At 47.4% G+C, this 17,522-nt stretch overlaps 1 protein-coding gene across 1 annotated transcript in view; it reads left to right on the top strand.

Annotated features, from left to right (window-relative positions):
* ttc39a (tetratricopeptide repeat domain 39A) overlaps positions 1-16,839 on the top strand; it is a gene marked incomplete at its 3' end in the record, with an annotated part of 30,683 nt that extends 13,844 nt beyond the window's left edge. Inside the window, exons 8-17 of the mRNA XM_080832014.1 lie at positions 1-92; positions 861-928; positions 1,117-1,176; positions 1,970-2,131; positions 4,035-4,126; positions 4,440-4,560; positions 5,036-5,147; positions 5,961-6,075; positions 16,184-16,300; positions 16,719-16,839. The exon at positions 1-92 is cut by the window's left edge and continues 17 nt beyond it. Of these exons, the coding sequence (XP_080688140.1) occupies positions 1-92; positions 861-928; positions 1,117-1,176; positions 1,970-2,131; positions 4,035-4,126; positions 4,440-4,560; positions 5,036-5,147; positions 5,961-6,075; positions 16,184-16,300; positions 16,719-16,839 (1,060 nt within the window). The remainder of the gene's footprint in view (positions 93-860; positions 929-1,116; positions 1,177-1,969; positions 2,132-4,034; positions 4,127-4,439; positions 4,561-5,035; positions 5,148-5,960; positions 6,076-16,183; positions 16,301-16,718) is intronic.
* Positions 16,840-17,522: the final 683 nt, after the last annotated feature.

The following is a 17,522-nucleotide window of genomic DNA, read 5'->3' as shown; positions in this document are numbered from 1 at the left end:
GCTGCAGGAGGGGGCAGTGGATCACACCTTCAGGTCCTTCCTGTGTAACATGCTCCTCCTCTGCTACCACACCTTCATGAGCTTCATCCTGGGTGAGCAGCACCTCCACACCTGATGACCTTCACCTTTCACTTCTGACCTTTGACATTCACAACTCACATTTACATCTCATGTTCTTTAAAGTGCCTTTTTTTACAAATGTATTGTTTTGGCACTATTTAAATAAAATTGAATACAATTGAATTCATTTAATGTACCTTTTAGCCATTAATCTTTCATGATACTATCATAATATTGATGCTATAAAAGCAGTGTTTAGCTTCCTATGTTTTTTGTTATGTTTTAATGTGTCATATATACAAATCGTAAATATATATGAACTTGAAATGATCACACTAACAGAAGCTAAATTCAGATGTTGCCATGAACTGTTGTTCCTATTCACAGGCTAAATCCCTCCTCAAGGCTTGTCACCATGTTGCCTGTCCACTGTTATGCGAAGGCCATATTTGTTGTAGGCACAAGGCTGACCGTAGATCATTTTATCATTTAGAATGGAGACAAAGCAAAGTTTGTTTGTAGTACACTTGTCTAGTATGTGTTATCCTAGCTAGTACACTTGTCTAGTATGTGTTATCCTAGCTAGTACACTTGTCTAGTGTGTGTTATCCTATCTTCCTCGAGGTGCATATCACGGCTCTGGTATGACATGCACCCTGACTGCAGCCCTTATATCTTGAGTGATAGAAGAACGATGTGAAGGTCAAGCAGACGTCTGGGCAGAATCAGATGACTGTTTGGAGAATGAGCTCTGCGGTCAGGCTCACAGACCCTTCTGTTCTGTTGTCACGGTGATACAGGGACGGGCGAGGGGGACGTGCAGGATGCAGAGAAGCTTCTGCAGCCGTATCTGAAGCTGTACCCCAAGGCAAGTCCAGACACACACACACACACACACATTCTCCTCCTATCACTGCAACGCTGAGCTACACCTAGCTGCCCAGCGTTAGCTATCATAGCAGTGCTCATACGCACTCCCTGCGTGCTGAAGCCAATCTGATTGTCTTAACCTGCGCCACTGTTTTGCGTTATTTCGTCTCGTTTTGTTCATTGCAGGGTTCCATCTTTTTGTTCTTCGCTGGTCGAATAGAGGTTATCAAAGGAAATCTGGATGATGTGAGTGTGAACTGTGGTGAGCCTCATGCTGTGGTTGAGGTCTTAATTGGTGCACAGAATTTAAGGAGAATAAGAAGTGGGTGAGTGGGAGAAAAAGCAAATGTTTTGGTCCTCTACCTCTAGACTAGACATTAATCCTTTAAACAAGCCACTAGTCTTAGAAAATAACAACTTATCCTCTAAACTAGCCACTAGTCTTATAGGTATTACTCACCAGTTCATCCAGTGTCTCTTAGATCTTCTGTACTAGATGCAAATAAGAGCTCATCTGAAGAACCCTGACTCATATCATGCTAACCCTTCACACCACACAGTATTCAGGTTACTTTCACTTTCTCAGCAAGACTTGTTTTGCCAGACCAGTGCGCAGAGGGTGTTACTAGAGGCACAGTAACACCAGCCTGAGCCCCTCTGTGCCTCTCTCTCTCTGTCTGAATGTGTACCTCTCTGTGACTGTATATGTGTGTGTTTGTCTGTCTGTCTGAGACTCCGGTGTGTGGGTATGTGTGTACCTCTCTGAGACTCTGACTGTGTTTGTGTGTGTGTGTGTGTGTGTGTACCTCTCTGAGACTCGGGATCTGTGAGTGTGTACCGCTCTGAGACTCGGACTGTGTGTGTGTGTGTGTGTGTGTGTGTGTGTGTGTGTGTGTGTGTGTGAGTGTGCGTACCTCTCTGCGACTCCGGCTGTGTGTGTGTGTGTACTTCTTTGAGACTCAGGCTGTGTGTGTGTGTGTGTGTGTGTTTACCTCTCTGAGACTCAGGCCGTGTGTGTGTGTGTGCATGTCTCCCCCAGGCTATCAAGCGCTTTGAGGAGTGTTGTGAGGCGCAGCAGAACTGGAAGCAGTTCCATCACATGTGCTACTGGGAGCTGATGTGGTGCTTCACCTACCAGAGGCTCTGGAAGATGGCCTACTTCTATGCCGACCTGCTCAGCAAGGAGAACGCCTGGTCCAAGGTAAGGACTCTAGATAGGGCTATAGAAGGAGAGGTTATGGGTAAGCCTGGTCCAGATAAAGGACACTAGACAGGGCTGTGGAAGTAGAGGTTATGGGTAATCCTGGTCCAGATAAAGGACACTAGACAGGTCTGTGAAAGGAGAGGTTATGGGTAAGGCCACTAGATAGGGCTATAGAAGGAGATGTTATGGGTAAGCCTGGTCCAAGGTAAGGACACTAGACAGGGCTGTGGAAGGGAAGGTTAGCCTGGCTTGCCTGGATAGAGGGAATCTGTAAGTGAGAAAGCATATTGTTGGGAATTCAATTCAATTCAATTTTATTTATATAGCGCCATAAAATACAATTGTCTCAAGACGCTTTACAGAGCCCAGAGCCTGAACCCCCTCAGTGCAAGCACAATGGCAACAAGGGCAAGAAAAAACTCCCTGTTAGTCAGGAAGAAACCTTAAGCAGAACCACAGCACATAAGGTGGGACCCATCTGCTTGAGGTCGGCTAGGTGAAGATAGTAAGGGGGGGATGGGGGAGGGTTGTGTGGGAGAAGGGGAAGGAAAACATCAGGTGTTTAGTAGATGTAGATAATATACAGACATCCGGTGGTAAATACATGATACAAACAAGACCAGTTTAGTGGTTATATAATGTGCTCATACTGTTACAGGGGTAAGGGGAGTAGGAAAAGAGAAACATGTCGGTGGCGGCAATAATATATATTGTATATACATGCTAGCATAGGGTATGGGGTACAACAAGTGTACGGCAGTGCCGTGGCAGTGGGTGCAATTCGCTGAGGGTTTCTACAGGTAGATCGGGTGAAGAGACTACAGCAGCGTCCCATGGTGAAGATAGTCTAGATTTAGCCTGGATACCAGCCTGAACTCCGCCCACAAAATTTTTGGTCTGGGAGATTCAGTCTAGAATTAAGCTAGTTGGGAGAGATTAAACGTCTCAGAAAAGTGATCTGAACAATCAAATTGTAAGGGCGGGCTTTATACATTGATGGACAGATGACCAACCAACGCTTGAGTTGATTAGACGTTGCTCTGATTGGTTGTAGGTATCCATTTCAGCGAAGAGGAATTTTCTTTCCTGGTTCGTTGAAACACGCCCCATAATCACAGCCCAATGGTTCAGTTTCAGACTCATATTCTGACTAGAATTATGAGTATGACATCGTCAGGCTAGTCTAGATTAGGAGGGGAAAAGAGTGAGTGAGTAGAGTTTGGCTGTCCATTTGCATAGATGAGGAGTAGTGGGGGTGATGAGCAACATTTCCACATTCATCAACAGTTGGAACATGCTATAAGGGAGAGAGAATATTTTTGTTCGTAGATAACGAGAATGCCACCCTGACAAATGACTATTGGAAAGCAAAACTGGGCTATTACATGTCAAATCAACCAGTTTTCTGTTTATTAATGGGAAAATATATTTATGGCTGTGTCAAACACAAAATGTATTTGACAAGAACCTCGTACACCAAGCACAAATGTGTCTACTTATGCAAAATTATAGGAATACAACATTTCATGAAACCCCTAAACTTGCTCTGTAATTTAGGTGAAAATTGTAATTTCCAATTCGTGGCCAGAGTGAAGTGCAATGCTACCTACCAGTGGTAGGAACAGTTTGGGAAATTCATGGAGGAAGAGTCTAGTACATGTTTTAGGGCTGGGACATGTTAAAGGGCTGGGTGTCCTTAGGAGGAAGAGTGTGGGACATGTTTTAGAGTCTGGGTCATGTTTTAGGGCTGGGTGTCCTTAGGAGGAAGAGTGTGGGACATGTTCTAGGGCTGGGGGTCCTGGTGTACACTGTGGTTTGGCCTGGGGCTAGAGGAGACAGTGCTGACGTGTTAGCAGACCTGACTGTAGATGTAACTGCTGAGTGGCCTTCTTCCCTACAGGCCACATACGCCTACATGAAGGCCGCCTACCTCAGCATGCTGAGCCCAGACGACCGGCTGACGTTTGGAGAGAGTGAGATCGCCCTCTTCAGGTTTGTTCATCGCCATGCGGCTTCTCATGACCCCCCCCCCCGTGCTTCTAAACACACCGACAGTCCTTGATAGTCCAGGAAGTCTCCTCTGTGCTCCAGAGAAGAATGCTGTTCAAATGCTTACTGTAAATCTGTAGAGGAAACGCTCTTCAGTGATTCATCATTCAATTCAATTCAATTCAATTCAATTCAATTCAATTCAATTCAATTCAATTCAATTCAATTCAATTCAATTCAATTCAATTCAATTCAATTCAATTCAATTCAATTCAATTCAATTCAATTCAATTCAATTAATTTACTGCTGTAACAGGCAAGTGCCTGGACTGAAACAAAAGATTGCTGGGAAGTCTTTGCCCACTGAGAAGTTTGCCATCCGGAAAGCAAGGCGGTACAATGCTGAAAGACCAGTTCCTCTACCAGCTCCTCCCCTGGTGAGTGTCTCTGAAATAGATATCTGTGCTGCATACGGAAGTACCAGAAGATAGTGCCAAAGACCTCAGTGCAATGAGATTGAGAGAGGTGATAAGTGGAACATGACTTCAACATAATGTAAACAGATGGATTACACTGACAACAGTAGGTTTACAGTGGCCGCTGTTGTTTTAGGAAAGACGCAGTGGCCATCTTCATGAGTTGGGTGATATTGTTCTTGGGCAAGAACAGTCTTGGCAGGGACGTTGTGTGATATAAATTCTGGATGGAAATATGTGTCAATGTTTCGTTTGTCGGTTTCGAAAAAAGACCCTTTCTACAGGAAGCTGCCCAAATGTTAAATTTAATCGTAGCCTTAAAACCACTTTGGTGACAAGTGTCCACATTTCAGATTTCAGCTTTTGAAAGAGCTTGCACACTGAGGTAGCTGTGTATTATTTCTCTGTTCAAAACCATTTGTTATTTGCCGGGCAGGAGATGATGTACATCTGGAACGGCTACACGGTGATCGGCAAGCACAAGGACCTGACTGAGGGGATGCTGAAGACGCTGGATGAGGCCCAAGAGAACCTGGATCAGTACCCTAGTAATGCATAGCTGTATAACTTTGGAACAGTACCCCAGTAATGCATAGCTGTATAACTATGGATCAGTACCCTAGTAATGTACAGTCGTGGCCAAAAGTTTTGAGAATGACACAAATATGCATTTTCACAAAGTTTGCTGCTTCAGTGTCTTTAGATATTTTTGTCAGATGTTACTATGGAAGGCTGAAGTATAGTTAAATATATTTAATAAGTGTCACTGGCTTTTATTGGCAATTACATGAAGTTATTGCAAAAAGTCAATATGTGCAGTTTTGACCCTTCTTTTTCAAGACCTCTGCAATCCGCCCTGTATAACCATCCATAGGCAGGCAGGGAAACAGGTGACTCTGTTTACTCTCAGTGCTGCATGCTATTGCTTAACTAAGCCTGAAGAGTCTGAAAGGGATGTTAACACTTTGATGATGATTTCAGAAAGGGGCACAAATTAAACAGTGTGATCCAGTGTTCGATCAAATTTTATTAGTTCATTTGAGATTTTTTTATTTGATTTCTTTTTGGAAACACATTTTTTACATCCTATTTTATTCTTATTATGAAGCTGTCATTCAAAGCAGTACTTGTATGCAGTGGTGTAGTCCAGGGTATACGCAGGTATATTCAGTCAGCATTGTGTATACCCACTTCTCAAAACAGGGCGTTTATCCTGTGCTGTATGGGCTGCTTTAAAAAAATGAAGAGCCTCCAGGGACCACTACACCACTGCTGGATGGACAAAAAGTTCAGCTATAATAACTATGATTACCAGATGGTGCACCGAGCTTGACATAGCTTCCTGCACTTGTCTCCCTCAGGGACAGACTTCTCCATAGATGACCAGTGTGTGATCAGCCTGCTGAAGGGACTGTGCCTCAAGCACCTGGGTCACCAGGATGAGGCCGAACACTACTTCACCCTCGTCCTCTGCAAGTGAGTGAAAGTGAGACCGAGATCACGTGTTTGACAGCCCAAACCCCAGGGAGTCCTCTGAAAGAGAGTATAGAGCTAGAATAGTTTAAAAATGAACAAATAAATGTTTCGTGGTTCATATGTATGTTGTGACTCACAAAAAGTTCACTCGATTCACAAATGTATTTGTGATTAAAAAAATAAAGTTCACACGATAAACAAATGTATTTCCTGATTCACAAAAAAATATCACACAATTCACAAAAGTAAACGCCGTTACCTTTATTAACAGACTTAGGAACATGCATTTACAAACATCCCTGGATTCATTTGTGGATTTTTGAGACTGATGCAGCCATTATGGTATAGAAGTCCACATAACTGGACACCGCAGAGATGTAACGCAATGTGGTCACATTCAGTCATACCCTTAAATTTAACATTCATGTGATTGGCTCAGACCTCGAATTTACATTCATGTGATTGGCTGAAACTATAAGAGACATCTGCAGAAACAGGGATCTTGCAGCTCTCTCATATTTACAATAATTACAAACAATATATACGGACAATATGATACAATACAAACAATACAATTCAGCTATGTACAGTGTAGGATGAAGGATACATGGTGTAAAGTGCATATAATAATTCAAGTTTAATAGCAGCTGGGACAACGACCTCCTTTGTCACTCAGTCCTTGAACGTATCGTGTTGAGCCGCCCGCTACGGAAGCTGCTGGACTGTCCTGCCAGGACATGGTGGAGGGGGTGATTAACATTGCCCATGATGGCCAAGAGCTTGCCCTGCATCCGTCTCTCAACCACAGTCCCCAGTGAGTCCAGGTTCTGCCCCACCACTGAGCTCACCTTTCTGACCAGTTTGTCCAGCCACCCAGTGTCCCTCCTAGACGTGTTGCCTCCCCAGCAGACTGCAGCTCGACAGATTGATAAAACATGCGCAGCATCTCTTTGCATATGTAACCCTCTCTCTCCGGTTGGTCAACGGCCCGCTGAAACTCTGCGTTGTGTTTTAGGTTATCTATGTTGGTTAGCGGGTGGTTGGGCGTCCAAAGTACTTGACACGGGAGACGAGGAGGAGGTTTCGAAATGGTGGCGAGATTTATTTTATATCACACAGCAGCTATCTCCTTCCTCTAGCACTCACCGACTCCCTCAACACATCTCAAACAACAGAACTTAAGACAAACGTACGGGTCACCCCGAGGTACAAAACACACAAACGCAAACAAATTAACAATTACAAAAAAACGGCTGCCAAGCTGCCTAGAGGCGTGGCACATTCACTACCTTACATCCACCCCTTCTTTAAGTGATGGCGTCCCAGCCATCAGATCAACCAACAAAAACTAACAGTAACCTGAGATTATTCATAACAATAATTTTACAGTAACCTGGGATATTTCAAAAAAATGAAAGTGTTGTGAAGGGCTATGTGGTGTGAAGTGTGTGTGGATATCTGTTGTCCAGCCGCTCTTCTTGTTTTGGCTCTTTGCCACAACTTTCTCCCTCTTTCTAGCTTTTGTTCGTCGCTCTCTCTAGCAGTGACTCGGGACTGAAACGAGAGCTTTGGTGGGGGATGTCTGTTCCTCTCTGGGTTTCTCTTTGGTCTAGGGGTGACACCACCACTGGTCGCATGCATTTCCCCTTCACACATCACCCTGGTCCCCATGTCAGCTTGCTCAGTCTCTGTGTGCTCCTCCTCTCCACTTTCTGTTCCATCACCCTCTGGTTCCCCTTCTGGGTGCAGCTCTATGCTGGTCTCCCAGGGGCAGCCGTGGCCTACTGGTCAGGGTTTCAGGCCGGAAACCGTAGGGTGGCCGGTTCGATCCCCGACCAGTAGGAAAAATGTGGGCGGGGGAAGTGCTAGACCACTGCTCTCCCATGCCCACATCCACGGCTGAAGTGCCCTTGAGCAAGGCACCTAACCCCGATCACTGCTCCCCGGGAGCCAATGGCAGCCCACTGCTCCGGGTTTGTGTTACTTCACATCACTGTGTGTGTGTGTGTGTGTGTGTGTGTGTGTGTGTGTGTGTGTGTGTGTGTGTGTCACTTCCCTGGATGGGTTAAATGCAGAGGTTAATTTCAGAGTGTGTGTGCCTACACCCATAGAGAGGACTTTCACTTCCATGCCTCACTGTCTGACTGGCCCTCTTCCATGGTCACTCCGCTGCCACGCTCAACTGGGGGGAACATGCACTGGGTAATAGTGATGCGCGGGTTACCCAATTACCCGCGGGCACCTGCGGGCCGGGTGGGTTGGGTAGCAGTTTTCTCTAAGTATCGCGGGTTCGGGTGGGGTGGGTCAAAATAGTCAAAACCCGCAACCCGGAACTTTTGGAATACATAGGTGAAATCGTAATTTTGCGTTAGCCTACAGAACTTATCAATTGCATACATCCCACTGTCACAAAGTTATTGCACTCATAGCTCCCACTCCTGCTAGTCGTCTGAGTTAGGCTACATAACCTGGGTGTCCACCTCACATTTTATTCTATACTTTATATTTTGTAAAATTATGTTACCTTTTAGAATGGTATAGTTTAAGATACAGCTCCGGTTAGTTTATCCCAACACGCCATCCGTAGTTTTTGTTTGCACCGCCAAAACTTCTAGGAGGACTCCAATAATGGCTGACTTAATAAGAGAGAAGATTAAAAAAGGCGATGCAAAGGTTGTAAGGAAAGCCGACCAAAAGAGCAAGGTGTGGGAAACATTTGGACAAGTCGTGCTGTCCGATGACACCATTGCAGACTAGCCTACTAGTCATGTGTCTTCAATGTGAGGCGCTGTACAAATATGATGGGCATAAAACAGGTAGGCCTACATCAAATCTGTTTGTGGGAACATCATAGATAGACATAGGCTATGTTTCCACGCATTTGTTAACAGTTCTTCAATAAATAATTCCGTAAAGCTGTCGTTGTTGTTGTTGTTTGATGTAGACCTGCCGTTGAAGTTTCACAATAATGCGAATTTAGCGCAAATCCTTCTCATTTAGTTACTTGTTAAATTAGGCATAACCCTCAGCCCCGGGCTTTTTATTTTATTTGTTGTTATTATTATTTTTATTTTTTTGCGGGTCAAATTGGGCGGGTCGGGCGGGCCGCTTCAGAATTCCCCACGGGTCGGGCGGGGCGGTTTGGAAAATTTCTTGGGTCGGGTTGGGGCGGGTGTTAAAATAACGCCCTCTCGCGCATCACTACTGGGTAAGGAGGTTTCGGTGCAACACCCTTTCCGCTTCCCCATTCTCCAGGCGCACCACATACACAGGCGAACCAGGCCGCTTCTTCACCACAACATAAGGGCGTGCCTCCCATCGGTCCCCTAACTACTGCCACCCCTCCACATGACAGACTCTGACTAAAACTCTATCCCCTGGGCTGAAATCTTCACTCTTTGCTTTCTTATCATAATATTTTTTCTGCTGGTCTTTAGCAGTGTGCGAGGTCTGATTGGCCAGGGCATAGGCCTCTGTCAGGGAATCATGCAAGGTCTGCACGTATTCTGTGTAGTCACATGGCTTGTTAGTGGCCAGGGAGCCGAAGATCAGGTCCACTGGGAGTCTTGGGTGCCTGCCGAACATCAGGTAGTATGGGCTGTACCCGGTGGAGTTGTGTCGTGAGCAGTTGTAGGCGTGCGTCATGGCATCCACATGTTCATGCCACCGAGACTTCAAGTGCGGCTCTATTGTCCCCAGCATGTTCATGAGGGTCCTGTTGAACCGTTCGGTGGTCCCGTTGCCCTGAGGATGGTAGGGCGTGGTGTGGGTTTTGACAATGCCTGTGCACTTACACAGCTCCTTCACAATGGCACTTTGAAAATTGCGCCCCTGATCTGCATGCAGCTTCGCAGGGAACCCAAAACGGCAGAAGAAGTTCCTCCACAGTACCCGAGCCACTGTGCCTGCCTTTTGGTCCTTAGTGGGGTAGGCCTGCGCATATCTGGAAAAGTGGTCTGTGACGATGAGCACATTTTCAATGCCACCCTTAGACTTCTCCAGTGACAAATAGTCAATGCACACCATCTCCATGGGGGCACTAGTATGGATACTGACAAGGGGAGCTCTGACATTGGTGGTGGGGGTCTTTCTGAGGCAGCACCGTTCACACTGCTCACACCAGGCCTTGATTTCCTGAAACATTCTCGGCCAAAAGAACCTTTCTCTTATCGTCTGTAGCGTCCTCTCAGATCCTAAATGCCCTGCTTCGTCATGGAGAGCTGTTTTGACGGCTGCCCGCAGCTTCTCTGGCAGAATGAGCTGCTCCACCACTCCTTTATGGCAATCTCTGACCCGTCGGTATAAGATGCCTCTTCTAACCACTAACCTCCTCCACTCTTTTAGGAGAAGGCGTCCACTAACGGCCATTTCCATCCTCTCACTGCGGCTTGGTTTTTGGTTCCGGCTCTTGAAGTGTGAGATAGGGCTTATGTCGGAGTCTTCCTTCTGCCCGGCCCGTATCTCCTGTGTGGTCATAGCAGGCAGTGCCTCCATCCCCACATCTCCATACGGCTCACTGGGCTCCAGCAGCAGACTACTTTCAGGCTCCTCCACAGCAGCACTTTCACCCATGGCCCCCTCCTGTTCCTGGGCAGCTTGAGCCTCTCTGTGCCTCGGACCATCTGTCTTTACTCGCTGGGGGCATGTCTGCAGGACTTCCGTCACCTCCTCATTGGACATGCGTGAGAGGGCGTCTGCATTGGAGTTGTCTTGTCCCCTTCGATACTGGACATCAAAGTCGAATATTGACAGGTGGGACACCCAACGCTGGCCTGTAGCGTCGAGTTTGGCGGTGGTCATCACATACTTCAGGGGGTTGTTATCGGTAAGAACAGAGAACTTGTGTCCGTAAAGATGGTCGTGGAACTTGTCTGTGATTGCCCACTTGAGGGCGAGGAACTCGAGCTTGTGTGCTGGATACCTCGTCTCAGGTGGGCTCAAGCCTCTGCTCGCATACGCGATGACTCTCTCCATCCCATCCTGGACCTGCGCTAGCACAGCGCCAAGCCCCTGCCCTGAAGCGTCGGCCTGCAGCAGGAACGGTAGGGTGTAGTCTGGGTAACCCAGCACTGGAGCATCAATTAACTTATCTCTCAAGGACTGAAATGCCTCCTCACATTCAGCCGTCCATGTGAAGGGTCGGTCAAGCTCAGGATTTTTCTGGGCCCCTCTCTTCTTCTTCCTGGGGTCACCAGAAGTGAGACGATATAAGGGGGCAGCCAGGCTGGAGTATCCCTTCACATATCGCCTATAATAGCCTGCGAATCCTAGAAACTGCAGCACTTCTTTGCGGTTGGTGAGCTTCGGCCACTCCTTCACTCTGCTGATCTTCTCTGGGTCGGTCCTGATGCCGTTAGCCAACACCAAGTGGCCAAGGTAGTTTACTTCTTGCCTCACCAACTGGCACTTGGAGGGCTTCAATCCATGCTCCCGAAGCCTGTCAAAGACTAGTTGCAGCCTTTCCAGATGCTCACTGAAAGAGGTGGAAAAAATTATGATGTCGTCCAGGTAGATAAGGAGATGGGCCAAAACAGCAGGTCATGAGCCTTTGAAATGTGGAGGGGGCATTTTGCAAGCCAAATGGCATCCTATTGGCTTCAAATAGCCCCATGGGTGTGCTGAATGCGGTCTTGTGCCTGTCGTGTTCCGCTACCTCCACCTGCCAATAACCAGACGTAAGGTCAAGAGTGGAGAAGTATTTGGCTTGGCCCAACGACTCTAGAGCCTCCTCAATCCTTGGCAAGGGAAACGCGTCTCGGGTGCTGTAGGAGTTCAGCTTCCTATAGTCAACACATAGTCTTAATGACCCATCTTTCTTGGTCACTACCACCACTGGGGAGGCATAAGGACTCTTGCTGGGACGGATAACTCCTGTGGCCGCCATCTCAGTCAACAACTTCCTCACATCCTGACACTGAGAAGGGGGTATTTTTCGATATGGTAGCCGGAAAGGCCTGGAGTCCACCAGCGGGATCTCATGCTGCACAGTGGTTGTGTGCCCATAGTCCAATGAATGCTGAGAGAACACGTCTGCATTCTTGTCCAGCAGCTCTTGCAGACAAGCACGTTGATTCTCATTCTCCACTGCTGCTTCACTCAGGTCGACAGCACAGCTGGCGACAACTTGGCCCAGGCTGAGGCATGCCTCGTTGTTCCCGGCTTCACTCTTCTTCTCATCACCAAACTCCAACACATTGTGCACCACGACAGCATTGGCTAGATGTGTGTGTGGTCGGATGGTGACATGGTTGCCCCAGCTACCATGGGCTTTAAGAGTTTAAAGGATGAGAGGGATGGGGTGCGTGCACTGCAACTGGCAGGGGGTCTGAAAGCACTGCTCTGCAAACTCGAGCTAGGTGTCCCAGCTTTCCACACCGGTGACAGGTAAAGCTAGCGCTCTGGCTCACCCTTCCCTGCGCTGACGGGGCAGTTTGTGGTGAAGCAAACAGCGGAGAGGCTATTCTCAGCTCCAGTGTGGACAACTTGGCCATTTGTTCCTGCTGGTTAAAGGCTAGCTTCTTGACCATCTCTGTCAGCTCCGATAATTCAGATGCAGGCTTGCTTCTCTCCCTTCTCACGTTCCCGCCATCCTCCGATGTAACATGTACCTGTTGGAATATTTTCTTTGCTTTGTCGAGGGGCTGGAACTTCTTACCTTCTCTCACTAGGTGGCGGAGCTCAGCCTGAAGCTCACGGAAGCTCAAGAGTCTGGGTGTCATTGGTGCTATTCTCAGGTACACCTCCTCCTCGGTTAGCCCCTTCATGAACTGCCGCTTGAGTTTGTTATCACGGTCAGGGAATGGATTTCCCCCTCTTTCTTTGTCTTCCACAGCCCGCAATTTTGCCTCCAGTGCTATGGCGTAAGAGCAGGCGGTCTCCCCTGAATTCTGGCTTCGCTCATAAAAGTCACTTAACGGGTCTAGGGAGCCTCGGGTGTCACTGTATTCTGCCCTGAGTTCCTGAAACGCTTTTTCTGGGGTCTGTTCATGGGGGGGTAGGTTAAGAACCAGCTTGCGAGCCTCGCCACCTAGGTGCCGCACGACTGTAGAAAAGCGAAGGTGAGTGGGGAGCTCTATCGCCTCGAGGAGGTAATGCATATCGCGAACCCAGTCCTCTTGCAGTCTGGGTTTCCAGTGAAGACTTGAACATTTTTTACCTGATGAGTTTGCATGAGACCGCCATAGGCTGCCGTGGGAGGGCTTTGACTGTGCATAGCTCGAACAGGGGTCTTCAACGGTGGCACACGTGGGTAGGTGTACAAGCTGGAAAGTGTGGCTGGATGGAAAGCACCAGCAGGGGTGCTGGTGTACAAGCCTGGAGCGGGCGTTGAGGGGTGTGGTGGCTCCGGGTGCATGTCAGTGGCTGTATGGTCAAACATTTCATGGGGGCTGTAATGGTTTGTGTTGGGGGTCCACGCATTGGTGCTATACAGGGGCAATGGTGTGGCTTCGCTGTGATATGTGGTTTCAGACTCAGGAAAATGTACATGGGGGCTTTGCCTAGCGACGGCGGGGTTGCTTGAAATGTCTGCCGCTGAAGGTGTTTGAAATCTAGGCATGAGCATCTGAGGCATAAGGGTGGGATAGGGATAGCTTGGATAGACATGGGGGCTAGGCCCAATAGGCTGGGGTAGATAGGGGTAGGCTGTTATAGTGGGCTGCTGAGCAGATGACATCATACTTGGGGCATGGTGTGTGGTGCTTTGCAGGGGTAGAGCTGTTATGGTCCCATGTCCACAGTGTTTAGGCACCGAGGTGTCCACTGACCTGTCTGTCTTGGTGCTTGTATCAAAACGGAGTGGCGGTACCTGTCCTGAAGCTCCAGTGCCTGGCAGCCTTGGGGGATAAGCTGGAGTGGTGTACTGAGGGTAGGGTGCATGCCTTTGGGGCGAGGGGGTGCGACGTTCCAAGGGTGGTGGGGTGTCATTTAGAACAGGCACTTGAGTGGGCTGATGGCTGGCTGCGCCAGCGGGAGAGACATGAAAATTCTGTGACATGTTGCTATGTTTTGCAGACTAACAGTGAAATAATGTAGTGTGTAGAAATTTGAAGTGTGAACATAAATCTTAGTCTAAGGCTTATTCACCTTATAAACTGTTATAGCAGTACTCAACTAACAAAGGCTTATAAGTTCCAAAATATTTCTGTATCTAACCTAAAGTTTCAAATACACAGTGTTCAGTTATCAAAAACATTCACATTAATATCAACTCACTCAATACTTAATAATTGACTTAAATCTCAGTACGTCAAACAAAACAAAAAAATCCCTCTTTACGTTAACAAGTTGCTAAGCCCATTTAGAATAATCAACCGTTCAAACAATAGGCAATAGCATTCAAAATTATCATCAGTGTAAAGGATATCACGTAGCTTGTTCACTTGAAAGAAGCCGTCCGCTCACTTCAGACAAAACAATTCCAGTTCAAAAGTTCAAGTTCATTATCCGATGCACAAGCCTGCGTCGCTGCGAAATACCAGTCTCGTTATTCCACCATCCGGGTCACGGCACCAAAGATCTAACCCTCTCTCTCCGGTTGGTCAACGGCCCGCTGAAACTCTGCGTTGTGTTTTAGGTTATCTATGTTGGTTAGCGGGTGGTTGGGCGTCCAAAGAACTTGACACGGGAGACGAGGAGGAGGTTTCGAAATGGTGGCGAGATTTATTTTATATCACACAGCAGCTATCTCCTTCCTCTAGCACTCACAGACTTCCTCAACACATCTCAAACAACAGAACTTAAGACAAACGTACGGGTCACCCCGAGGTACAAAACACACAAACGCAAACAAATTAACAATTACAAAAAAACGGCTGCCAGGCTGCCTAGAGGCGTGGCACATTTACTACACATACATCAGAGGACCTGAGTTTCCTCAGGAAGAACAATCTGCTCTGTCCTTTTTTGTATGTTGCACCTGCGTTAGCCGACCAGTTCAGCTTGTCGTCTAGATGCACCCCCAGGAACTTGTAGGTCTGCACAATGTCCTTACCCTGAACGCTCTGCCTCTAGAGCCCGTCACTGCAAAATGAGATGACACACTATTTCAGAGACATAGACTTTAGAAAAAATAAATAAAGCAAGCCGCGCCTAAAATCAAAAATTACTCAAATAAATGTTTTGTCACTTGTAAATGCATGCTCGTTAATCTGTTAATTTACAGTATTTACATTTGTGAATCATGTGACATTTATATGTGAATCAGGAAATACATTTGTGAATAAACTCCTATAACTTTTGAGAGAAAAGTGTCAGGGGTTTCATACTCAAAAACCAGAGAACCCATATACTTCACCATGGTCCTGTGACGTGTTCCTAGGGCTCAGTAGAGCAAGATTCTCACAACTACAAGGCCATTGGAGGGCGGGAGGTCTCATACTGATCAATCTGTACCTTACTTGTGCCTTACTTATGAGCCAGTGAACATACTATGCACATGCTGCAGAGGGCACTGTTGCCCTTACGGTTATGATAAGGCTAATCTGTGCCACACGGTACACAGAGACAAGTGAGGGGGAGAAGGCAGTCTTAATGATCAGTGAGAGTAAACAAAACATACCCATTATGAATGTGTCAACATGGCTAGGAGTTAAACTTACAATTGTGTAGCCAATTTTAAATACACATTGTCTCTTCCTTCAGATGCTAAACATGCTGACATGTATGTCGCCATGTAGTCATGATATTGGAGGACCTCTCGTCTGTCATGAGTTTTGGTTTAAGTTCTGGAGTTTCAGTTGTGCCTGCGGGGATAAGATCTGACCGGTTTAAAATCCTATCCGGGTAGCCAGGCCACGTTTACTGTTTTTTTTTTTCGGCATTGGCCACATATAGTGCCAAAACAATCAAATTAAAATCTCACAGTGCTTTACAGAGCCCAGGGCCACATTTGTGTCCATCCATGTTGTTGGTTAGAGGTCTTGATCTGGATTAAATATATATCAATGGTACCATGTCCCAGCGTGGGAAACTCTTCTCCCGACTGTAATGCCTGCCAGTCCAGAGCTAGGGAGCTCTACCCATGCCAAGCCAGACTATTAGAATCTGGGCAATGTCCACACTGTTCTGAAAGAGCTTGTGTTCCAGTCTCTCTGTTGTGTGTTTGCAGTGAGTCACAGATCAAGTACGATCACTACCTGGTCCCCAACGCTCTCCTGGAGCACGGCCTGCTGTGTCTGGAGCAGGGCAGGAGGGCCGAAGGCATTAAACTTCTCGAATCGGCCAAGTGAGTATTCAGCCACCCTTAGCCTCCCAAGTAGCCTCTCATATCCTTTTCCTCATTCCCAAACAGCAGGGAAGCTATGTCGTGCTTCACTTTTCTTCAGGTCATTTTCTGATGTCCTTCCTGTTCCCTCCTCTCCTCTCCTCTCCTCTCTTCATCCCTCTCCTCTCCTCTTCTCTCCTCTCCTCTCCTCTCCTCTCCTCTCCTCTCCTCTCCTCTCCTCTCTTTGACCCTCTCATCTCTTCTCCTCTCCTCTCCTCTCTTCTCCTCTCCTCTCCTCTCCTTTCCTCTCCTCTCCTCTCCTCTCCTCGTCCCTCTCCTCTCCTCCTCTCCTCTCCTCTCTTCGTCCCTCTCCTCTCCTCTCCTCTCCTCTCTTCGTCCCTCTCATCTCCTCTCCTCTCTTCTCCTCTCCACTCTTTAGGCAAAATTACAAGAACTACTCCATGGAGTCCCGGACACATTTTCGAATCCAAGCTGCTTTGCACAAAGCCAGGGGCCCCACGGGGGAGAATGGAGAGCACTGCTCGCCGTCCAGCCCCTAGCCAGGCCTAGCCCAGCCCAGCCTAGCCTAGCTAAGCTGGCCGGAGGCCCCACTGAGGATCCTGCAGTCCTGGAGGACCACGAAGGGACGGAGAGGATCCGCACGCAAACCACTGGAAACAGCCAGACCACTGGACTGGCCTCGCCATGAACCTCTGAGACCACCCACTTTAAGACAACACACACACATACACATACACACACACACTCGATTACTTTGTACAAATGCATAATTAATCCACCAATCAGTCATCATTAATCTATGCTTGTATTGTCCCATAAGGGCCTTTTGGTGTGCAGAAAAGAGAGCCACTCTTACACGAGTAATCCGGTCATGGGTGTTTGGAGTGAGGCTGCACACAGATAATCTAGTAGAATACACATGGGGGGCACTGTAGCTCACACAGTAGCCTCAACCACATTCGGGCTTGAAGCTGAAGTAGGTCACAGGTTCAAATCCGCCCCGATGCCATTTCTCCTGTCCACTCCCCACCTCTTCTCCCTATCATTTCCTGTCCAACTCTGCGCTAATCTATCCATTAAAGGCATAAAAGGCCAAAAACAAATATTTACACACTCACACACAGTCACATACACACATAGTGCATGCAGACAAACATGCAAACATTAACACTAGGTCATATCAGTGCTGCTGTACGGTGTGAGGTCAGCAGGTTTAGATTAG

Source organism: Sprattus sprattus (genome assembly GCF_963457725.1).
Source record: "Sprattus sprattus genome assembly, chromosome: 2".
Taxonomy (NCBI): domain Eukaryota; kingdom Metazoa; phylum Chordata; class Actinopteri; order Clupeiformes; family Clupeidae; genus Sprattus; species Sprattus sprattus.
This window is presented reverse-complemented; position numbering and strand designations above follow the sequence as displayed.